This window comes from Pseudorasbora parva, chromosome 7 (genome assembly GCF_024679245.1).
Source record: "Pseudorasbora parva isolate DD20220531a chromosome 7, ASM2467924v1, whole genome shotgun sequence".
Lineage (NCBI taxonomy): Eukaryota > Metazoa > Chordata > Actinopteri > Cypriniformes > Gobionidae > Pseudorasbora > Pseudorasbora parva.
Window position 1 is genome coordinate 28,253,832 of NC_090178.1, and position 26,255 is coordinate 28,280,086.

The window sequence follows — 26,255 nt, forward strand, 5'->3', positions numbered from 1 at the left end:
CTTCATTCATACATGTAGTGACTGTTGGAGAACAGAAAGCACAAATGTACACACGCAAAGACATAAAGCTCTCACCTCTGTTACTCATATATCTCTGAAGTCTGTCACTATAAGGGCTCTCCCTCCTTTTACTAGTGGAAAAAGACAGAATAACAAAGATGCAATAATTGTTATGTTCTTTTGTCTTTTTATATGCAATAAACAGTCCTTTTTGGTTATATTTTGATATACCTTACATACCTTCGAAACACAAACACGATGATGATCGCTATCACAACTAATAGAAATGCTGCTCCGCCCATTACTGATCCGATCATAAGGGGAAGGCGACTTTGAATCTGCTTTGACTGTTCCTCTAGAAAGTGAAAAATGGCAATACCAAATTAATTATTATATTTTATTATATTCACACATAAAAGGGGTGGGTAAAATTTAAGAAAACATTTAATATCAACGTTAAAAGTATTTTGTGTGATTATTCTCAGGGTTCTTTGATGAATAGAAAGTTTAAAAAAAGCATATGTGAAATAAAAAACATTATAATCACTTTAAATAAATCTATTATGTCTTCGATGGATAAAAATATTAGTTTCAACAAAAAGATTAAATTAGTTAGTAATTTTTGCAGATGATAACATTAGGGTGTTAATATTTGTTACATTTATTGACAATGAAATTTGGGGGGTACTTTGAGTTGATCATAAACGTGTAAAAGTAGAGGTTCTTCCGAAATATCTATTTTTACCTAAGCATCGGTAATCATTATGCTTACTGAACAAGTAACATTTTCTACTGAAGCCTTAGTAAAAAAATATCATCTCTTATTTTGCTCAAATTATAATAATCAGACTGAAAAATGAAAAGAAATGAACACTGTAGAGCATAATCAGTAATTATCCTGTAAGGTGCAATTTTGCTAAATATACATCTAGAAGACATTGTTACTGAGGCTGCAAAGTCAATAGCTTATGAGTAAGCTTGCATATATGCTAGCTAGAATGATAAATTATGTGTGACATAATGTGTTATATTTCTGGCCTACCCATTGCTAAAGTGCTGAAGTAAATAGTGTGGCTGTAGGGCCCGTAGCCTCTCTCATTTCGAGCACGGATCTGGAAGGCGTAGATGGAGCCTGGAATCAGACTTCCAACTGTCACTGTGTTGGTTTCACTGAAGACGCTCACAGCGCTGTCCTCATCAGACCCCTGCCAAAGAGAGAAAGCACCATCAATTTGCTGAAGTTATTTACACGTTTTATATTGACGTAAAGGGATAGTTCTCAAAAAAATGAAAATGATGTCATCATTTACTCGCTTTATAAAATTATTGTAGAGCCACTGCAGTGAGATGGGCTTTGTAAAGACTTCTTTAGTGCCTTTTACGGGTCTTGAGAGAAGAAATGACATTGGTGTCAATGAAGGCCTTTCTGAGCCATCGGATTTCAACAAAAATATCTTCATTTGAGTTTCGAAGATGAACAAAGGTCTTACGGGTGTCGAACGACATGAGAAAAAATGAATGCCAGAATTTTCATTTTTGGGTGAACTAACCCTTTAAGTGCAAGTTTTTCATCTAATATAAACATTTTATGTCAGCTTTCAGTTAACAAAAACTTAAAGGGATAAATTCACACAAAAATTAAAACTTTCATCTTCAGAACACAAATTAAGATATTTTTGATGAAATCTAAGAGCTTTCTGTCCATCCATTGACAGCTGACTACCACTGTGATGATTCAAAACATTCATAAAGAGATTGCAAATCTAATCCTGATGTGGTTGTTTAGCCCAAATTTTCTGAAGACACTTGATCGCTTTATATGATGAACAGTTTGAATGTTGGCTTTTATTCACATTTAAGCATTGCTGAGCTAACAAACAGAGCTCAACCGAACCTGCGAGAGAACAAACCTCTTGCGGAAGCTCAAACGTGCTGCGTAACACACGAGAATGAACCTCTATGGTTCTCGCACGTCGAGCGAACATGCTGTGTGAGTTGATGAATGTGAATAAAAGCCTAAATTTAATCTGTTCATCAAATACAGTAATCGTGTCTCTTCAGAAAATTTTGGACTAAACTGCTCAATTCATATGGATTAGTTTTGATCTATTTATGAACTTTTTGAAGTGTCAAAGTATCTGTCAAGGGAGGGACAGAAATCGCTCGGATTTCATCAAAAAGATCTTCATTCGTGTTACGAAGATGAAAGTCTTATGGCTTTGAGAGTAGTTAATAACATAATCTTCATTTCTGCGTGAACTATCCCTTTTAAACCTCATTTCAAACCTGTAAAACACAAAAGGAATGTACTGGTCACACTTTTCCATGTACTTCTATTGAATTATATATATTTTAGGTGCTCTATTCCTTTGATATTTCATGTAAATAACAGTAATGACCTTGTCGTAGTATCGTAGCTGGTATTCCAGGATATCACCATTTGGCCGGTCAGGCTGAGGCCAGGAAAGCGTGATGGAGTCTTGAAATCTGCTCAACTGGTGCAGCATGGGAACCTCAGAAGGCACTGAGACACAAACATGCAATTATAAGAGTGACCACATGGTGGCTCATCACTTCATAATAGGCAGCCTACTTTTCAGATTTTTTTTTTTTAGATATTTAATGCCTTTCTCATTATAAAGAGCATTGTAGAGGGATAATACACACGTGGATTCACATGTAGGTCCAAATAAGCCATTTACATCATGCTTTGGTGCATGTTTAACGGTTAGTTAGACATTGCCAAAGCCTCATCCGTGTTAATGAGGTCATGAGTTAACCATTCTCCACTACCGCCCTGTTCTCAGCCCCCGACCCCCTTTGCCTCAACCAGTATCTCTGTCTGTTAATCAGTCATGTGGAAACGCACGTATAGGTGACTCAAACCCATTCAATCAGCAGCACCCAAAGCTTAAATAATGGTAAAGTTATATAAACTGGTCTGCAGAATCCATCTGAGCTTGAATTACTACTAAAGATAGAAAAGGAAGCGAGAGACAGCGAGGGATATCTCAATTGCACCATTTGTTTCCAAAGTTTCTGTGGGCTGCCACATTGATTATCCTCCCTCCATTTTTCATCTCTTTCAGACTCTCTTGCTGCTTTCTTGACCATTATATGAGATGACAGCGTATCGTGACCCAAAGCCACCTGGGTCCAAATAGCAGAAGATGAAATATTGTGAAGGGGAAAGAGTTTTAGATGGAAAGAGCTGACTGTGGGGAGAGGTAGCAGAAAGAGATGGGGTGGAGAACGTCTAGACATAGCGATGGGAGGAGACAGACGCCGTAAGACACAAATACACTGCGCAAACAGTTCGGTGCGCACGCATACTGAAGTCCCAGCATACATGCTCTTCATACCTGATTGGCTGGTGGTGAAGTTGATGCTGGCGAATTGAGGTGGAAAAGGGCTCAGTGCTGAAACTTCATTTATAGCTTGAACCTGTAAAATCATAGACAGTTTATAATGATGCATATAAGCAGCATTAAAGGGACAGTTCACCCCAAAATAAAAATTATCCCATGATTTATTCACCCTCAAGCCATTATAGGTGTTCATGACATTCTTCTTTCGGACGAATACAATCTGAGTCATATATAAAAAAAACAAAAAATGTAGTGGCTCTTCCAAGCATTATAATGCGAATGGCAGCCCAAAAAATTGCATCCATCCATTATAAAAGTACTCCAGTCCACACAAAATATTCATATTTAACACGTTATAAAGTAAAATATCTAAAAACCCATCGATTCACTTTAGAAGGCATTTATTAAACTCCGCAGAACGGTGTGGAGTACATTTATAATGGATGGATGCACTTTTTTGGGCTTTAAATTTTGGGCTGCCATTTACTGCCATTATACAGCTTGGATGAACCAGAACATATTTTAAATATAACTCCAATTGTATTCGCCTGAAAGAAGAATGTCATATTATACACCTAGGATGGATAAATCGTAGGGTAATACATTTTTTTAGGTGAGCTAACCCTTTAAGTTATAATAATGAGCATTGTGTGGGGGAGAAAAGGACTGTTATCACACTTTTTATTCCAGCAAATATTTCTCAGGGCAGGTTTTAATTTTGTAGGTCAGTTTCTTTATAGGAAATAAAATATACCTGAGTGATTGTGGTTCTACAATTTCTGTTTAGGAACATGTACTACCATTCAAAAGTTTGAGATTAGTATGAATTTTAAATAAATGTTTTTTGAAAGACGTTTCTTATGCTCACCAAGGCTGCATTTATTTGATCGAAAATACAGTAAAAACAGTAATATTGTGAAATATTATTACAATTTAAAAAGCTGTTTTCTATTTTAATATATTTGAAAATGTAATTTAATGGCAAAGCTGAATTTTCAAAATCATTATGGCAGTATTAAGTGTCCCAATCCTCCAGAAAAGAAGCTAATTTGCTTATTTGTTACATTTCTTACTAATATCAATGTTGAAAACAGCTGTGCTGTTTAATGAATAGAAAGTTTAAAAGAACAGCATTTATTTGAAATAGAAATCTTTTGTAAATGTATTTACTGTCACTTTTGATCAACATCGAAACGACAACATAACGACAACAACAAAAAACACTGACCACAAACCTTTGAATTGTTTTGGCATAAAAAAAACGAACTATTAAATATGCCTCTTAATATTGTTATAAAAGCGTTTATATAAGAAACAACGATCAGTAGGAGGGAAGGTTAGCAGCCAATGACAAAGGACACTAGAAAAATTAAACAGTTCACAAAACAGCAAAAATATAAACTATATAAAATATCAAACAACAGTTTCCTCGGGTGACAACTTGTCCCGGTCTCCCCTATATCATGCTCTCATTGAATGCTCTCATTGTTCACTATGAAATTCAACTTTTGAATTTGATTCAAAAGGATTGTAAGCTCTGGAAGTATATGAACAAAATGCTTTATGTAAGTACCTGTATGAGGTAGGTGACTCTGGTGAGCAGGTTTTTGAGGGTGACCCTTGTCTGTTTTAAGCCAGTTTGTGAAGGGGAAAAAGTGACAGTCTCTCCACACCAGGAGCACATGCTGGGTGGTGTACTAGTGGCAGACGGGCAGATTCGGCACACCACCCCATACCACACTTCACCTCGACCCCCCATGTCTGTGGGAGGTCTCCAGCGCAACGACACCCCACCCTCTGAACTCTCATATTCCCATGATAGAGACACCGGTGCTGACGGAGGGCCTGAGAAAGAAAACCTCCAGTTATTCACAAACACAGTTAGTGCTCACCAGCTGCTGAGCCTTCTAATGATTACCCCTGATAAACCAGAACAGAGTTTAAACTTGAGGGATTTGGTTAATATTTGGGTTGATGACAAATGACTGCCCACAATAAAGAAAAGGAAATATTTTTTAGAAATTTATTTTGCATTCATGTTGGTTTCATATGATTTTGAAAAACTTTTATACTATTTTCAACAACATTATTTTGCTTAGAGCTTGAATAGATCAGTGTACATATGTTAATCATTATCTTCAAACAAGATTTTTCAAAGTAAAATATATTTTTTAATATTTTAAATAATTTATGTATTTACAAATGAATGATCAGTTAAAAAATATCAAGTTCCGGGGGTCACACAACATCACACAACTAATCTTGCTTCATAATTTTTTTTTTAAATTCATTAAAACATTTTTTTTTTTAAGTTTTATGTTTTTTTCTGAAATTTTCTCCACGTTAGTCACACCAAATGACTTGGCTTAACAAACAATATTTTTTTCAAAATGTTCCATATATATATATATATATATATATATATATATATATATATATATATATATATATATATATATATATATATATATATATATATATATATATATATATATATATATATATATATATATATATATATATATATATATATATATATATATATATATATACACACACACATCATGGCAGGTGTAGTGAATAAAACTGATAATCTCATTTTTCCTGTCAGTGTATAAATGAGGATTGTCCATTCATTGTATTGTCCATTGTCTTATCTTCTTACATATAGCTGGTTGTTCTCTTACTTGTGCAGGCGGTGGTGTTGGCATCGGTGGGTGCGCGGTAATAGCCACTCCGACACTCGCAAAGTTTAGACCCTTCTGAACTGGTTCTGCTGTTAGCTGGGCATTCTGTGCACGAAAAAGAGCCGGCCACTGCTTTATAGGAACCAATTGAGCATGCTGTTGAAAAAAAAAAAAATGTCATCACAATTACAGCACAAGATACACTCAAACTGTTTGGAAAGTGTCCGATTCCTGCTTTGGAATTCTGTCAATTACACCAGGAACTAGATGCCGAGGGATCCAATTGGATGCAATGACTGGCAAAGGAAACGTAAAATGTTGCAAAGAGAACTGGAAAATCAATTTGTTTCAAACACTCAATTAGTGGGTGCAAATTTAATAAGCAAGGTTTATTGTTCTCACAGGCACTTGATTTATTTAGTCAGATATATAATTACCAAGAAAACAAAATCAAAAACATTGTTAGTGTGAAATCGCTCAGCCTGATTGGTGTTATTCTGACAGGATGTAATTTAATGAGAAATTGCTTCTAATTTTGTAACATGCCATATGAAAAAGACAGATCTGAGGCGGTTTGAACAACATGCCACCCAAAATCAATGCTACACCCCGTGACCTCGAATTGCCTGTTAATGAGTCCTTTGCTGAAAACTGCTTCATTGGACTGTTGCAATTGATATTATATGCTCGGCAGCTATGAAACATGTCAGTCTTTAATTGGTGGTCGATTGTGACCCAGCTTGAAGCTCAGCAATGACCTCTATCCTTTCAATTGTGTGGCCACAGAACAAACCACAACAAATGCAATGTGAGGCACATCATGGAATCAATATGCTTGCATAATCCACAATAAAATGTCCAAGTGCATCAGGCTTATCAAACAATACAAACGCTGAGTCACAAAAGAGCTCATATTATGACACTTGTCACAGTTATGCTGCGAATTTGGTGAAGCGCTTTGTCATGGAAAACCTGTGGCACTTAAACACTTTATCATAATTACACTTGAGTAAAGAGTTGCTGTTTCTTCCGTGTCAGCCTTGAATTCCTAACAAGTCCCAATGTGAATAGACAGGTCAGGCACTTCAGTGAGAGAGAGAGGAAGAAAGAGATTTGAGTTTTCAGAAAGCTAAAAGGATTTCTATGTTCTCGCTTGTCTGTCAGATTTGATATTCGCTCCTAAACACTACTGTGAAAAGTAAGAAAAGACGAATGACAGATGGGCGTAGCGAGAGAAAAGAAAGAGAGCATTGTCCATCTATCTTTCATGTGGCTGGATTATATTATCCAATGTGTTCTCCTATAGCAGTGACAAAAGACAGGTTTTAGCTACAAACCTTCCTCACTCCTCAGACAATCTTCTACACCTTTCAGCGTTCTCTCTCTCCGATTCACACTCCCCATTCACCCGCTCATTTTCATCTCTAGTGGCCACTATTTAGCCATAAGGCATCTAGTTTCCACATAAAATACTTTAACACATCTTTGGTCATTATTAACTGGCCTAGATTACATATTAATTCATGAGACATGGCATTGATTCGATACAGAATTTGTTGATCTGCAGAAGACACAAAAGTTGAAATGCACAGCTGGCATTGTAGTGAAAATAAATGGTAACACTACAACAAGCTTTCATTTGTTAACAATTAACTACGTTAGTTAACAACAACACTCAAATGTTGTATCTGTTAACATTAGCTGATGTTCTGTGAACTAGCACAAATAGAAAATATATCAACAAACATTAACAAAGGTTAATAAAAGCTGTGAAACTATAAGTTAGTTCATGTTTGATCATTTATATAGTCATTTTTATTTCAGAGTATGCATATCATGAACAATGATAAACCGATTGTGACCTCGAGGAAAAGCTGCTGTATCCATTGTGCAGAATGAAGGGCTGAAGTGTTTTCAAGAGGCTGAAATCACTGTGCTGGCAGTAAATGTTTGAAATATTTAATCATAATGTTGCTTACAGTGTGTTATCCTTCGCCATCACATGACACAAAGTGGGCGGCCTGACTAAGATGCTGCACGCTAACTCAGTAAGAATGCTGATTATTTTATCAGGATTCATAGTCTTCTATCAAATTTCATGACAGTCTTTTATTTATATTTATATATATATATATATATATATATATATATATATATATATATATATATATATATATATATATATATATAATAAGTAAAGTAACATCTTGTTGTATTAACATGTTTTCATCATTTTTATATTTAAATTTATTTGTTATATTTTAAGATGTGATACATTTTTCTTTTATAACTTTTTATATCTTTACTGTTACTTTTTTATTCAGTTTAATCCCTCCATCCATCTATACACACACGTCTCTCTCTCTCTCTCTCTCTCTCTCTCTCTCTCTCTCTCTCTCTCTCTCTCTCTCTCACACACACACACACACACACGCACACACTCACACATAGCGTTTCCATGTTTTATGGGGACTTTGCATAAGTGTAATGGATTTATACTGTACAAACAGTATTTTCTATCCCCCTACACTGCCCCTGCCCCTAAACCATTCTGCATTTTTACTTTCTCCAAAAAACTCTGAGTTGTATAAAACTGTATGATTTATAAGACGTTTTCCTCATGGGGACCAAAAAATGCCCCCACAAGGACAAGGATTTCGGTTATTGCCATCTTTGTGAAGACATTTTGTCCCCATAACGTAGGGATTACCAGCCACACGACCCCCCCCCCCCCCACACACACACACAATTGTTTATATAACTGTATATTCTATTTTCTAACCCTAAACCTACATATTACAGAAAATCGCATTTTTACTTTCTGAAAAAATATAATTTAGTATGATTTATAAGCCGGTTTCCCCATAGGGACAAAAAAATGTTCTCACAAGGACAAAGATTTTTTTTGATATTGCCATCTTTGTGGGGATGTAGGGTAATACCAGAACACACACACACACACACACACACACACACACACACACACACACACACACACACACACACACACACACACACACACACACACACACACACACACACACACGTTGTGTTTTTCTATCTTTACATTCTATCCCCCTACACTGCCCCTGCCCCTAAACCTACCCATCACAGGAAACGTTCTGCATTTTTAAATAAAAACCCCCCACATAATTTAGTATGTTTAACACACAAGCTCAGACTAACATAGTAAGAATGATTTCTACTGGATGTTTCTGGATTGTTACTTATTGGTCAAACCAGAAAACTCCATAATATTATAAATTATACTTTATGGTTTGAGCAGGTTTATGAGAAACCAAGAGAGAATTAAGCTTAAGGCATTAGAGGGGGAAGGGTTGTTTAAGTTTAAATAGGGCACGCCTCAAACAAAAACAAAATTGAGATGAAAAATGAAATTAGCAAGCATGTTGTATTCAGACAAGCAGTGAAAGAGACATTGAAAAAGATTCATATTAAGGAAAACTCTAAAAGCAAATGGGCAGAGAGAGTGAGAGACCTCAGTGAAGTGTATAATTTGCCGTTGACATCGTACTTGGTATTTAGAACGCTGACCCAATTTCTCTCTCTCTCTCTCTCTCTCTCTCTCTCTCTCTCTCTCTCTCTCTCTCTCTCTTCCTCTCTTCCTCTCGTGGTTGCTCTCATTCTCTTTATTTGGCTTGCAGCGTTCTGACTAAAGCACACAGATGCGCAAACACAAACACACATAAATATGTGAACACAGAAACAACAAACACAGTGACTGACACACAACTTCAAAAACGGCACATAAAATGGTATGCACTAATTTAGTACACTCTCTCTCTCTCACACTCTCTCTCTGTCTCTGAGCTGAGCTACTCAAACCGCTATAGTAACCACCCTAGGAAATACATTTCTGTCTAATTAATCTCCATAATTATCCCATTTAATGTGAAATTATTTGCGTGTAATGCTCTGCTGGCTCCTGGCATTACACAATAAGCTTGTTTTCTCTTGATTAGATTGTTCAGCAAAAGCTGAATTGGAGACTGAAAGCTCCGAGACGTCCTATCTGAGGCGGACGGTCGTTGGATAGCGGATGATTTGCAGTGCAATAAAACAGAATCATGCTAGCACAGAAAAAAGTCAAACACAAATTGGCAACTCTTTTGGCAAGGCTATTCTCTCTCCTGCATTCCCCTCAGAAAGCATTAAGACAAAACATATTCAACATGTGCACTGGAGCAGCCCATGGAAAATAGGCAATATAAGGTTATTCACTGATGAGTGCCTAACGTTATCCACTGTTCAGTGTAGAATGTATTTATTGTAATAGTAGCAAATATAATGCATTTACCACAATCAGGAAGCTTTTTGCACCCTATAAACAACTTTGGGCCGGATTTACAAAACAAGGTAAATTATCGTGAGAGGGTAATTCCACATAAACGGAGATCGGAGGGGAAAATTCTGTGCTTGATCTCTTGATGACACGTGAATTAAAGAACGCAGACAGCCAGATCTACCAGGAGCAGCGCAAATTAGTGTCTGGTTTAAGACATTTTTTTTTAGATGGTAAATAATGCCATAAACACTAGTAAATTGACTAGCGCAAACCTTAGTAAATCACCTAGCAGGATTCATTTAAATACTCTCCTTACATAAATTTGGACTCTGAAAGGGAAGCGTCTACAAATGCATATGCAATAAGGTCAGCCGCAAAAATAACTGTCCATGCATTTTCAGCAATTTACTAAACCCTGAAAGTAGTTTTTTAACGCCAAAAGAAGGTTTGCATTGGCGCAAGTGTAACCCCTGCTGTTTGGACCAGGACTCGAACCCGGGTCCGCCGGCATGAGAGTCGGACACTCTAACAAGGAGGCTAAAGGCTGCAACCTCTAGCGTCAGTCGCTAGAGCATCTCTTGAGGTCAGAGGAGTGAGGTTTATTCGCACAGCAACTACTACTAGCTGGCCTCTGTTACTCAAGCTGTTAGTAAATCTGGCCCCTAGTCTCGTGTAGCCAGACCTTCAGACTGACTGTAGAAGGTCTGGACTCCAGAGGCCGTCTGACTGACATGTAAAGCAAACCATCACAGTTTGATTTGTTCTGCGTCAAGTTTAGGGGCGTGAAAATGTAAAGTCTGTCTTTATAATAACAGACCAACGTGCATCTATTAAATGGTTAATTCAAGTATTTTATGCAAGTTTACTGCAACAATGGTGCTGCGGACCTCACATACTTTATAAAAAAAATCCACTGCATAGATAATCAGGCCGTTAAAGAATGAGACACACACGTCTCCCGGAAATCAGATGACGAATTCAAAACTTGACCAAAGTGTTTCCCATTTTGTGTGTCTTATGCATCAGATGTTCAGCCAACAGTCTGTGGACTTGACGTCTAAGGCAGAGACTAGACTATAAACAACCTAGTAGACACCAGTTACATTTTGGTTTCATCCTATTAATCCCAGAGAATCGAGCAAATTAAAAATGCCACTGTACATCCCCAGTGACTGAATGACAGGAATCAAGTGTGCCTTTATGCTATCTGAATGGCTTTAACATGGAGGATATAAATCTTGCAGCAAATCAACTTCACCCCTCCTTTCAGGGCTGCTGTTTAGTATATTAGTATGCCTGGTGAAAATGAGTCATTCAGCCTTCATAAACACCAGAAAATCTAACAAAAAGGTTAATTATACCCCGGAATCAGGAAGATTCTGTAAATGACATTTGATATTAGGCAAACATGGGATGAAAAGATGGACACTGAGCTGTCCACTATGCTAAAAAAAATTCATGTGTCGATGAGCAGGTGTAATTGTTTCATCTGCTCAGTCGTGCTTTATTGACTACAATCTTGAAGGACAAGTAAGGGGAAAAACACAAGACCAGTCATGTATATGATGTCTATGGGGGCTTTGAGACTTGTTCTTCAAATCTGCTACTGTATAGCAATACATTTGTCCTTTATTATTCACTATATATATATATATATATATATATATATATATATATATATATATATATATATATATATATATATATATATATATATATATATATATATATATATATATTGTTCATTTGAGTTCTTACAATATCCTAAATGTTTCCAACAATTGCGCAGACGTTACCATCGATTTCCGTTTTATTTGTTTTATTTGGCAGAAACGCTTTACTCTTAGCAGTGTGCAACAAGTTTCACAGCAGCAGGTGAACGGACACACAGAGTAATGCCATAACAGAATTTTTAAAACATTTAAATGTATCAAATATGATAAAAAGAGCTGCGTTACCTCATGTTCATGAGGAGAAAAGCGGAAATGGCGCCTGCGACTGTCTACCATCATAATAAAAGTCCTGTTGCTCGCGAGCCGTGTGTTCGGCAACATTTGCTCCAGCGTCCTTGCTCAGCTCCCTCAACACTCTGTCCTGCTCTGCGTCATACTACAGTAGCAATAATAATCATATCCATTTCTGCCCAAATCCTAGCCTGATTCTTTTCCAGCGGCTGTGAGGTGAAGACCACATGTGCCAAGATTCGGAGCTCAAACCTGGCATCATCAAACTACACCTTTGTTTTGAATAGGTGCCCTCTAGCAGACAGAAAAGTTACATAGTGCAGGTTTAAAGGAAGTGTATGTAAGATTGTGGCCAAAACTGGTACTGCAATCACTTTCAAATGACTGTAAAGCGGTGTATACCCTCTCCCCCTCCCCTCTGTCTCGAGGTTGCCAGATAGGCTGCAGGATCCAGCAGTAACGTTTGTAGCTGCAGTTGTGCTAACTAGAGTAGAGCTGGCAACCCGGATGCTGAAACGCTACTGACTTCATGATTGGTAGATACAACACACAACAAGGTAAACACAACAAGTCAACATCAACATCAGTTGAGGGCTGCAACAACAACTTTTAAATGACAATTTCTTAATGTCTAGTGACATATCAGGTGCATTTTATGATTAATTGAAATGCATTTCTTACCAGAGTTCCTTTAATGTTAAAGTTAATCTATAAAATTTAATAACAATTTAACATGATTGAATGTAAGCTTTTATTCACATAAACATTTATCAACACACACATCAGTTACAGTAAACGGAAGCTCAAGCATGTTCACTTGACGTGAGAGAACCAATAAGGTTCATTCTCGTGTTGTGCAGCACGTTTTTAATAGAATTTTAATATTTGGGTGAACTAACCCTTTAAATGTAATATTTTTTTTTTTTTAAATATTACCTTAAAAATTGTTCATTATATTAAAATATTGTTATTTTTACTCTAAAGTAATTGATCTTGCTTAATTATTTTAGTGAAAAGACCTTTTTTTTTTTTGGTTATTTTTGTTGCAGTGCAGATGTCACTAATCATAAATCACATAAATCACAATTCATATTCTTTAAGTTTCCAAACCCTGACTGGAATACAAAAAGTGAAAAATTCAAATCAGTTTGCTGCTGAATGTTACAGTCAGAACGATGTCTAAATAAAATACGGATTCTGGAACCCCTACACTGACTCAAATTTCTGCTATCTCAGTCCTCTAGTCCTTGTGTCCACTACCATGTCCTTCCCCCTTCTCTTCCCTGTGGTTTCTGTCACTTGTTCAGCTGAATGGCCATTACATCACCGTGACCTAAATGTGTCACATCCCTCTCTTATCCCTACTCTCTCTCCATCTCCACACCACTCTACTTTCGTCTTCAAGATATCTCAAAACTTCTTGTCTGATTTACTCGCGTCGCCCTCAGAAATTAACCCCTTTCAGTGAATGTAGTGCTTTCAGTTCCACGTTCTACCACTTCTACTGCAGCTTTCTCTTCCTCTCTGACCCCAATCCCTCCATTGCTCACATAGACAGAAAGGAAAAACTTGTTTATGATAAAGATGAGTTAGTGCTCAATACTTTCTCTATTGGCTTCTCTTCCATCAGCTTATCAATGGACGATCAAGACAATACTGGACAAAAAAATAAATGAAATTTTTGCTGACAAAAGTTACAAGAAAAATACAGGTACTGGCCACCACAATATAGTTGATTTTAGGTAAACACAACCTGACCCACAAACACATTTATTGTTTGTATATAAAGCTAATTATAAAACTACAGAACAGCTACCAGGGACATCAGTTTTAAATAATTAAATCCCCACAATTTGTTCATATTCATATTGTTCACATATAAATCTCTATACATTTCAAAAGTTTAAGGTTGGTATGATTTAAATAAAAAAATCTCATGCTCACCAAGGCTGCATTTATTTGATTAAAACAGTAATATTGTGAAATATTATTACAATTTAAAATAATTGTTTTCTATTTTCATATATTTCGGTGATGGAAAAGCTGAATTTTCAGCATCATTACAACAGTCTTCAGTGTCTGGATCCATGATCCTTCAGAAATCATTCTAATATGCTGATCTAAAGCTCAAGAAACATCATCAAAATATATTGATACTGCTTAATATGCTTGTGGAAACCATGATACATTTTTCAGGATTCTTTGATAAATAAAATGTTTAAAATAATTTGTTAGGACATTTACCTAAAAAATTGATTTGTAACAATTTTAAAGTATTTAAAATTTAAAGTTGATCAGTTATTATTTAGTCAAGTATTACATTTTCACATTAATTCAGCCATTGAATTTTCATTTTCCTAAAATCCCCCTAACAGAAAGCTTTTTGTAATTTACACATAAAGAATGATTTAACTTTTATTTATTTATTTTTACCAAATGTGGACACCCCCTCGTTAGCTAACTTGTGAAGACAAATTTGTAACTCATGAAACAGTGCATGCAATGCAGCGTTTGTCTTTTGTGTCTTTAATTAGATCTGTGTTTATGGGCGTCTTCCCATTTGCCTGAATACACATTTTCTGTCCATCAAATTTTGTGCATAATTACAATGACAGAAAGCCTGCAGAGTTCTGATTCAGAGATAACTGACACAACAATGACACACAATGAAATGATAAGGTGAATGAAAGTGGGCAGGTGGTTAGAAGTATTTGGACACTTTCTGGTTGTCAAACGTTAGTGGATCAAATATGATAAGCTATATCTGTGAAAACTCTGACAGAACACCCGTGTCAACTTGAAATAAACTGACTTCATCCACTAAAATCAAGTTGACACCAGTTAGTTCATCATCCAGCTGGGTAAACTTTTGTTCATGTCAGTGTAGTGTCCAGAAATCATGTGACTCTCCATCTTCACAGCAGCTTCCAAGTGATCTAATGATTAGGAAGTCCTCAATTCACTGCCCCAGTTCAACCTTTTTTTAACACTTTTGTTGTCATTTGTTGGGGAATCTTTTAAAGTAAAAAAAAAGGCTTAAAGACTTTCTAGAGTCTCTTATAGAGCAAAAGTGACGTCACATGTAGCCAAGTATGGTGTCCCATATTAGGAATTTGCGCTCTGCATTTCACTCATCCATGTGGAAACACACAGCAGTGAGTATTAAACACACACACACAGTGGGCAGCCATTTTTGCTGTGGTGCTCAGGGAACGATGAGGGGTTAGTTGCCTTGCTCAAGGGCACCTCAGATGTGGGTAATGAGAGTGGAAGTGAGCGCTGGTCATTGACTACCCCACCTACATTTCCTGCCGGTACTGAGACAAGTCCGACTCTCGAACCATTACCCCTTATTTACACTGCACACACGTGCCCGCTGCGTGTTACAGCTGTGACAAGGTTTTGTTCCCATCACGGTGCCAACTCACACCAGGAGCAAAGCGATCCACAAGACTGCATGATTTGCCTGTCCTATTGTTTTTCTTGATTTTTTGGTTATGTTTGGTTAAGTTATGTTGGTTTTGTCCAGATTAATTCCTTTTTTTGTTATGCTTTTTGCTATCCCACATGAAAATATACTATAGTAAACGAATGATTACTGGTAGTACTGTATATATTTATGTTATTTACAACACTTTGTTAATAAATGCTACGAATCCTTTGATGCAGTGTCTATCAAAAATATCAAATATTAATAAAGACCTTGTTTCGTTTACAAATATGATTTTTTGATGATCAGCTCAGTAAATTATTCAGTAAAATAATTAATATTATTCAGTGATAAGTGAATACATTTGAACAAAAAAATCTGAAGCAGTGAGTGCTACATGGTGTCTTTGAATAGCTACAGGTGCTCATTGGATAAACTGGAGGTGTATCTTGAGATAAACTTGATATGTGTACTGAAGAAGGCTGTGTTGCCGAAACCACAATCTACTTTTAAAGCATTAGTTCACTTCAAAATGAAAATTTCCTGATAATTTTCTCACCCCCATCTCATCCAAGATGTTAATGTCTTTTTTTTTCGGTCGAAAAGAAATCACGTTTTTTTTTAACGAAAACAGTCCATTAAAATATTTCTCCATATAATGGACTTCTATGGCAACCAATCGGTTGAAGGTCCAAATCAATGCAATTTCAAAGGGCTTCAAAAGGCTTCAGAAGGGCTTTGCATGATCCCCGCTGAGGAATAGGGTCTTATCTAGCGAAGTCATCGGTCATTTTCTACAAATAACGAAAAAATATTTATATACCTTTAACCTAAATTGCTTATCTTGCGCAGTTCTGCAGCGCCATGGATTACGTAATCATGTTGGAAAGGTTATGGTAGAATTGACAGAAGTACTGCCTCCGGGTTTACAAAGTGCACGTGAGAAGACGCAAAAAAAGGGGTAAAACAATGCTGTCGGGCGATTTTGAAGTTGGAGATGGAGGTTTTCTTTTTGGTAAAGGGCATTTGTTTTAGTCTGTGCACATTCGCTTGGGGCGGTACTTGTTAGCGTGGTTTTTCCAACTTGATTACGTAATCTGTGGTGAGCCGCAGCGAAAGATGAGTTTTGGTTAAAATGTTTATATATTTTTTTTAAAGGGATACTCCAGCAATTTAGCATATGGCTTTGTATCAGTAGAAACCCGGGATTAAATTTGAATGATCAACATGGTTCCTCCCCTTATACCCCTGAGATGAGCAATTTATGTATTTTATTTCTGGAAAAAATCCTCTGATGACGCAAATATTCATCAATTCGCGTATTTTTTGGCCAGAGGCTTAAGACTACAGCCAGTAGAGGGAGCTTTTCCACATGTTTTAAACCTGCGCATGGGGGGTGGGATCACACTCACAGCGCTCGGCTCGGGCAGCTGCAAGGATTCATGTAAACGGATCAGTGCGAAGTAAAGTGAGTGTTTCAACTTCTCAAATTAATTCCTGTGAAAGTTAAGCTTCCAAAAGCATGAACTGAAAACAGACTGAACACGCATTGTGAATGTATGCCGCGAGCGCGTCGCGATTACCTCAGCTCTCATCACGAGAGCTCATTCAGCTCATTCATCACGGTGAATGTTATCTGACTCCTGCTGCGTTGTGCCGTGAAGATCGCTCGACGGCTCACTCGCATTATATTGAACAGACACGTTCAGTTTTTTATTGTAGTGTCTGTTCTATAACAACTGATTTTATGAAAATGAACATGGTGGGCAATTGATCCAGTGATCCAGTAGCCTTGGCTTTGGGAGTGGCCTTGTAGGGCAGCAAAGCAAGTGCATTCTGGGAGTTGTTGTCTTTCATCCCCCTTAGACAAAAATACATTTTCTGTCTTTTCTCAGTCTAGAAGGCACCAAATTCAAAAATAATTTCACATTTCTACTACATTAATGACCCAGTTTAAATACAAAGCTTAATGCTAAATCACAGGAGTAACCCTTTAATGACCATTGGTTTCGCCAGATAATACCTTATTCCTCGCCTGGGATCGTGCAGAACCCTTTGAAAGTGCATTGATTTGGACCTTCAACCTGTTGGATGCCATCAAAATCCATTACGTTGAGAAAAATCCTGGGATGTTTTCCTCAAAAAACTTAATTTTTTCCAGAATGAAGAAAGAAAGACAAATACCTTGGATGTGATGGGGGTGAGTAAAATATCAGGACTTTTTCAATTTAAAGTAAACTAATGCTTTAAATGGTTTTAATGATTTAGCTCAGTTCATTAAATGCAGTTTACTTTACCATACAAGTGCCTTGGGATATTTTGTCTACAAAATCTGAACAAATCTTTTTGGTGAATAGATTCAAAGGATTTATAAATAAATAGATAAATTAAAATCTCCTCAATTACACTACATGTTGTGCTGACTCATTTAAACACGCCTATATGATTGGGCTTATGTCCCGTCACTGACTGAATCAGTGAACAAATCTTTTTGCCAAAAAAGATTTTAAAAGATTTGAGTTACTGAGATAAATCAAAATCAACACTATTAGACTACATATTGCGACTCGTTTAAACACCCTGAGACATTATGACTTCTAATTCATCAATGAATAAATCAGTAAACGAAACTGGACAAATCTTTTCTGTGAAGGAATTCAAATGATTCATGCTGAGATTAATCAAAATCTCCACCATTAGACAAGTTTTGTTGACTCACTTAAACATGCAAAACCATATGACTGGGTATATACATCATATCTGACTAAATCAGTGAACCAATCTTTTTGCCAAATAGATTAAAAAATATATGCGTTATTGAGATGATTCAAAATCCCCACTATTAAATCACACACCCAAATAGGCTGAGATAATATGATTCGACTTTTAATCTATCACTGAATAAATCAAAGAACAAATCTGGGCAAATCTTTTTTTGTGAAGGAATTCAAAACATTTGAGTCACTGAGATGATCAAAATCTCCACTATTAAATTACATATTTTGACTCTAAACAGGTCAAACCATTACGTTTGGGGTCATATCCCATCACAATGAATCAGTAAACAAATCTAAACAAATCTTTTTGGCAAATGGATTTAAAAGATTCAAGTCACTGAGATTAATCAAAATTTCCACCCTTAGATTACATGTTTTGTTGACTCACCTAAACATGCTGAGCCATTATGATTGGGCTCATATCCTGCATCACACGTACATCCTCCAACAGGCACCAGCCATTCTCCTTCTGTGTTACAGTGCATTCTTGGTGCTGTCCCACTCTGTGATTGGCTGTGGGGTACACAAGTGCCAGTCACCGGAACTAGAGATGTGGGCTCCGCCCCAGAGGGTGTGGCTGGGTAGAAGGCCAGGAAACGACTGCTTGCTGGACAGCGACGATAAAATACGGAAACACCCATGAGTGATACACATGCTCCACTGTCTACTACTGCTAGCACAAACCTAAAAAACGAGAGAAAAAAAGAGTGATAAAAATAGACAGATGATAAACTTAGCCAGCAAAACATCCATTGAGACCAGACAGAGTAATAACTGTTGTTTGTTTTCATATTCAAACCATATCATGGCAAATATTAACACTGTGGCTGATATTTACTCAGCGGAATTGCCTGATCCAGAGTGACCACATTCAGAGGGATCCTCATTTCATCTGCACACAGTGACCATCCTTTATCAAGGGATTTAGGGAGATGGGGGAAAGGCAAAAAGGTCATCGTACCCTTTACGTGTGAGAGGAGCAAAGCTGCGGGTTTTGACGTTGATGCGTCGTGCGTTTTCAGATTTGTACTGGTGAGGTAGACTTGGCTCAACCCGGCTGAAACTCTTGTCTGCTGCGATGGTGTCGATCTTCATCCAGCCCTCTCTCGTCTCTCCACTGGTAGGCTGGAACAGTGTATGAGAGAGAGCTATCAAACTAATTATTAATATGTCAGTCATGTTTACAGGGAATTATTTTTTAATCACTCATGTCGTTTCAAACTCGTATGCTGTGATTTTCTCCCCACAGAACATAAAAGGAGACATTTTGAAGAATGTGCCCTAAAGGGGCACCCAAAAAAGAAAATTCTGTCATTTCTCACCCTCGTGTTGTTCCAAACTCATAAGACTTTAGTTCGTCTTCAGAACACAAATTAAGATCTTTTTTGATGAAATCTCAGAGCTTTCATTGCAACAAACTTTAACGCTTCAAAAAAGTTCATAAATAGATTGTAAAACCAACCTATATGAATTGAGCATTTCAGTCCACGTTTTCTGAAGAGACTTGATCGCTTTATATGATGAACAGATTGAATTTAAGCTTTTTTTTGCGCTTTTACTCATATACATATTGATCAATAAAAGAAAATTCTACAAACAATATCCAATAATGACAATGTGGAAGAAGTTTGTTTGAAATATTTGCAAATTTATAATAAAAAAAACCCTAGGTATTCACAGCCTTTGCCATGACACTCAAAATTGAGCTCAGGTGCATCCTGTTTCCACTGATCATCCTTAAAATGTTTCTACAATTTGATTGAAGTTGTTTTTAGAACTCTGAGACAGACTTAGCACAGACTTGGGGAAGGATACCAAAAAAAGGCTACAGCATTGAAGGTCCCAGTGGCCTCCATCATCTGTAAATGGAAGAAGTTTGGAACCACCACGACTCTTTCTAGAGCTGGCTGGTTGTACAAACTGAGTGATCAGGGGGAAAAGGGCCTAATTCAGGAATGTGACCAAGAACCCTGTGGAGAGAGGAGAACCTTCCAGAAGAACAACTGTCTCTGCAGCACCCCACCAATCAGCACTGTATGGTAGAGTGGCCAGAGCCACACCTCAGTAAAAGCCACATGACAGCCCATCTGGAGTTTGCCAAAAAAAAAATCACCTGAAGGGCTCTCAGACCATGAGAAGCAAAATTCTCTGGTCCAATGGAACAAAGATTGAACTCTTTGTACTGAATGGCAAGCATCATGTCTGGAGAAAACCAGGCACCGCTCATCACCCGGCCAATACATCCCTACAGTGAAGCATGGTGGTGGAAGCATCATGCTGTGGGGATGTTTTTTAGCAGCAGGAACTGGGAGACTAGTCAGGAACGAGGGAAAGATGAATACAGCAATAGATACATCCTAAATGAAAACCTGTTTCAGTGTGCTCTGGACCTTAGACTAGGGCGAAGGTTCATCTTCCAACAGGACAATGACCCTAAGCACTATTCTATTCTATTCTATTCTCTGACCCTATTCTAAATGACCCTAAGCAAGATAACAAAGGAGTGGCTACAGGACAACACTTTGAATGTCCTTGAGTGGCTTAGCCAGAGGCTTAACATGAACCCGGTTAAACATTTCTGAAATTGGCTGTGCACTGATGCTCCCCACCCAACCTGATGGAACTTGAGAGGTCTTGCAAAGAAGAATGGGAAAATGGAAGAAACTGCCCAAAATAAGTGTGCCAAGCTTATAGCTTCATATTCAAAAAGACTTCAAAGGTGCTTCAACAAAGTACTGAGCAAAGGCTGTGAATACTTATGTACGTGATGTTTTTGTTTTGTTTTGTTTTTTAATACATTTGCATAGATTTAAAACAAACTTCTTTCACATTGTTATTATGTTGTATTGTTTGTTGAATTGAGGAAATTGTAAATGTAATCAATTTTGGAATAATGCTGTAACATAACAAAATGTGGAAAAATGTAAGTGCTGTGAATACTTTCCGGATACACTGCATATAGTATATGTACTATATAGCTGTGTATAGCAGTACGTATATTGTATATTAAAGGTGTTATTTATGTGCGAATGGGGCCTGTTGCACTTTTTATCAAGGGCAGTTTTGTCCTTAATACTTTTTGAAATACGGAGGAATGTATTTAATACAGATGTAGCAGCTCCAATTGTTGAGTTTTTCATTGTTAGTGTGTGTTATAATGAGTGTCGATCCGGCGCTGCAATTTGTTATCTTTAAATGTCTTGCTGAGTGTTTATTGCAACTGTTAACAGTGGTGGAAACTAACTGTACAATCTTGGACACACATGCCAATCTATAGCTTTCCTGCAGCTGCCATTGCCTGCTATCCACTATAGTGAAATCTTTAAACAAAATGCCATCAGATGTGTCAGATCAGATCTGAAAACTGGAAACTCTGGCCTTCCACAGAAAAGATAGCAGTATATGGGTTTGGAGCAACATGAGACTGACTAAATAATGACAGAGCTTCAGTTTTGGAATGAACTATTCCTTCAAGGAGCTATTTTTAGAGCGACAGCATTGCATTTAAAAGATTAACTACAAGAAAGCAAAAAAGAAGAGATGACAAGAGCTTTACGTAACGGAGATGTTGCGATTCCAGCCAAACTAGAAACAAAATGTTTGATTTACACAACGATGGACCACATTACATTTCCCAAAAGAACAACTACAGCTTTTATTTAGTGTTTTGAGCATTATCTTCATCCCCTGAGGCCGGGGAATCCACTAAATAATGTCTTAAAACCCCATTGTGTTTTCCTTAACAAACATGACCTGATATATATCTCTTGAAACCACCCTGCTAAGCAATGTCTAAAAATACATTGTCAAAAGATGTTAATATACACATTGCTAATTGAACAATGTAAAAAAACAAAAAACAAAAAAAAAAACGAATTAGCATTTGATTTTACTTAAGCAAGATACACTTTAATATTTTACATTATTACATTTTTCATTGGAAGCCTGCGGGCATATGTCAGAGGTATTATGTAGCTTTTTATGTAGTCTTCTGAGTGATTCATCTGGGCAAATGTAGTTCATACAATATACAGTCATTCAAAGAGCACAAGGGTCTTATTTTCTTTGAAAATCCTAAAGCTCCATCATAACAAATGTTCCAAGTACATCTTTAGTCAGTCAAACAAAACAGAATGGTACAAGACGGAATGCTGCCAAAATCCTTCATACGATGTCTGTGTGTGGGTGTAGGACAAGGTATCCAAGAAACTGGCATTTGATAACAGGCTAACACACTCATGTTAGTTTTATGATGCTATACCGTCCTGCAGAAAGGAGATAATCGGAAACTAAGTTGTGCTACAGAAATGAACTCAAGATATCTCCCAGCCATAAAATTAAATTGTAATAATATATCACGGTTTCTGAAACACCCAACGGTGCAACTTGGACACATCATCAGTGATATGAACAGTGATTTTACAACATGAATTAACTTTGTGTTAGTATGTCATTAAACTGTGAGCATTATGTCATTGACCCATGTGCCATTGAGTTTAGAACAAATTTCTCAATCCTTCTTTAATCTCATTAAACTCGCTGGTTCGGGCCTTGAAAGTGAGTTAATCCCTCGTCACTCACCTCAGCTGCCCAGGTTCTCTCCAGCTCTCTCTGGGAGTCAGCCTGTTTGTAGTACAGTGTCAGTGTCTCCCTGCATGTCGGGGAGGGCGAGCGTAGACTGGCACAGTCACGAACCGAGAAACGCAGTGTCACAAAGATCCGTGGAGCTGACTGGCGGTACAGGAAGGGTGTGGCCAACCAGTTGTCTTGGAGACGAGGGTTCTGATTGACATTGCAGACTTCAAAGGTACGCATGAGTCTCCCCTTGTCATCTAACACGCTCACCTCATCCCACTGAGAGGAGGAACAATATTGAAGAATAAAAATGAGCCTGAGGCATGAATACTCAATCACAACATTTTCAGTCACTTAAAAATATAATGGGATCCAGATGCCTGAGATCCCTTTTGAATTGTTTTAATGACATTTTTATGATGTTTTTCAGGTTTAAACATAGATATTTTGTTAAATTACAATGTGGACTCGTATACTCATGGAGACTGCATTTATGTAATAAAAAATGCAGTAAAAACAGTAATACTGGGAATTCATATTTTTCTATTTTAATCATGTAAAATGTAATTTATTCCTGTGATGACAAAGCATTTTCAGCATTAAAATTACGAAAAGTATAAAAGTAATTTTAATTCATTACAAAAGTCTTTATTTTTTATTTTATTTTTATTTAAATTCTATTACTTTAACTTTCTATTCATCATAGAATCCTGAAAAAAGTATCACAATTTCCACAAAAATATTAAGCAGCCCAAACACTGATAATAATAGGAAATATTGAGCAGCAAATCAGCATACCGGGAAATGATTTCTGAAGGATCATGTGACAATGAAGACTAGAGTAATGATACTGAAAATTCAGCTTTGCATCACAACAATAAATTAGGCCTACATTTTAAGAAAAAATGTTATTTAATTTTTTTTTTTTGTTGTATTTTTGATTAAATAAATGCAGCCTTGGTGAGTTTAAGAGACTTCTTTCAAAAACATAAACCAATTATAATGTTTCCAGATAGATCAGATCAGATCAGACAGACAGACAGACAGACAGACAGACAGACAGACAGACAGACACGCACGCACGCACGCACGCACGCACGCACGCACGCACGCACGCACCCACACACACACGTATAATAATAATAATAATAATTCATTATATTTATATAGGGCTTTTCTAGGCACTCAAAGCGCTTTACATAGAAGGGGGAATCTCCTCAGCTACCACCAATGTGCAGCACCCACCTGGATGATGCGACGGCTGCCATATTGCGCCAGAACGCTCACCACACACCAGCAGATTGGTGGAAAGGAGACAGAGTGATGAAGCCAATCAGGATATGGGGATGATTAGGAGGCCATGATGGACAGGGGCCAATGGGCAAATTTGGCCAGGATGCTGGGGTTACACCCCTACTCTTTATCGAAGGACATCCTGGGATTTTTAACGACCACAGAGTCGGGACCTCGGTTTAACGTCTCATCCGAAAGACGGTGCTCTTTTGACAGTACACTGTCCCCATCACTATACTGGGGCGTTAGGACCCACACAGACCACAGGGGAAGCACCCCCTGATGGCCTCACTAACACCTCTACCAGCAGCAACCTGGTTTTCCCAGTTGGTCTCCCATCCAGTTACTGACCAGGCTCAGCCCTGCTTAGCTTCAGTGGGAAACCAGTCTTGGGCTAAGTGATTTGATTAGATTTTTTTTTTCAATATGGACTTTTGGGACCGCACTGTACTTAAAAAATATGTAAATAGCGAAGAATATATTAAAAAATACATTGTTGGGGGAACTATTGTATATAGGACACAGAGATAATAAATCCACATATTTAAAAAAAAAAAAGGGGGGGGGGGGGATTACGTGGGTTTTTGTTGTTGGTAAAATGACAGATTATATCAGTAAAATGCCCTGCCCTTTCCTGCTTCTTGAGGTGATTTAAGCCGAAAATCCCAGGCAAACCTCAAATCTCTCCAGAAATACACAATACAGAAGTCACAGACACACACACCCTCACTGACTCACAAAAAACGCGGCAAACAACTGCCACGCTGAGAAAGAGCGAGACAGAGGATGAATAAAATAAATCAAACCGACAGAATGACTAAGAGGAGACAGAGAGAAACACAGCATCAGAAAAACTTAACATGAAAGGGCTGCTGGAGGAATGAAAACATTCGTTTAGGGAACTAAATACCGAACGAAAGAAAGAAATGGGCTTGAACGGGAAGAAAAAAGATGGGGTGGACAGCTTGAGAGAGTGAGAATATCAGCGAAGAAGGGGGGGGGGGGATTCAGAAAAGCACAGATGGATAGATTAACAAAGATATGTATGCAGACCAAGTGACAGACAGAAAGTGAGAGAGACAGAGAAACAGAGGTCTGTAAAGAGAAGCTGGGACGGGAAGTAGAGGACTGAGTTCAGTCTTTCTCAGTAGGTCAGAGTCTCCGCGCTGCCCAGGGCCACAGAGATGTCACAGTCGAGATGACAGCAAATACACACAGGGAGGGGAGAAGGTTAAGGAATTGAGGGAAGAAAGGTTAAATATGCTCCATCTCTTGTGTTTTCAGGTTAAAACAAGTAGTACAAACATCAACAAAAAACATCAAGAGGGCATCAATACGCTTCACACGCACACAATCGATCACCTCAGAATATTCTAAAGTGTGATCCGTCCGTTTCAGATTCATATACGTTTCTAATCTAATGCATGAATCTTACCCCTGTGTCAGGATACGTGGTCCAGCCTAGCTCAGCGGTGGACTCGGTAGTGTCCAGCAGCATGACTGAGAGAGACAGGAAAGGACAGAGAAGACACATGAACACTCAGTGACAGAGATTTCACTAATAGCAGCATTAGTCACCATGAAATCAAAGATATTTATTAAAGCAGTATTTATTATAAATGACTTATCTGTGCGCATCATTATTGTGTCCCTCTTGACATGTTTATGGGCAGGAAAATTTGCCACTCAGATAGACAAAATCAAGTCCCATTCTACGTTTTTTCACTTGTATCTTCACACAATATCACAATATAGGGAAGAAAACACTATCGCAACTTCAGTTTCGTGCCAAGGAAATAAAAAGTATGGCAATGTCCTTTTAGTATGGCAATAAAGGTCACGCAAAATAATATTC

At 37.5% G+C, this 26,255-nt stretch overlaps 1 protein-coding gene across 1 annotated transcript in view; it reads right to left on the reverse strand.

The window, feature by feature from the left end:
* Positions 1-26,255, reverse strand: part of ephb6 (eph receptor B6) — a 66,900-nt gene that overhangs the window by 11,062 nt on the left and 29,583 nt on the right. The window contains exons 2-12 of the mRNA XM_067448900.1: positions 25,836-25,900; positions 23,114-23,386; positions 19,494-19,657; positions 18,921-19,216; positions 6,056-6,211; positions 4,942-5,213; positions 3,363-3,444; positions 2,400-2,524; positions 1,043-1,205; positions 241-355; positions 76-131 (exon numbers count right to left, since the gene is read on the reverse strand). Coding sequence (XP_067305001.1) covers positions 76-131; positions 241-355; positions 1,043-1,205; positions 2,400-2,524; positions 3,363-3,444; positions 4,942-5,213; positions 6,056-6,211; positions 18,921-19,216; positions 19,494-19,657; positions 23,114-23,386; positions 25,836-25,900 — 1,767 coding nt within the window. The remainder of the gene's footprint in view (positions 1-75; positions 132-240; positions 356-1,042; positions 1,206-2,399; positions 2,525-3,362; positions 3,445-4,941; positions 5,214-6,055; positions 6,212-18,920; positions 19,217-19,493; positions 19,658-23,113; positions 23,387-25,835; positions 25,901-26,255) is intronic.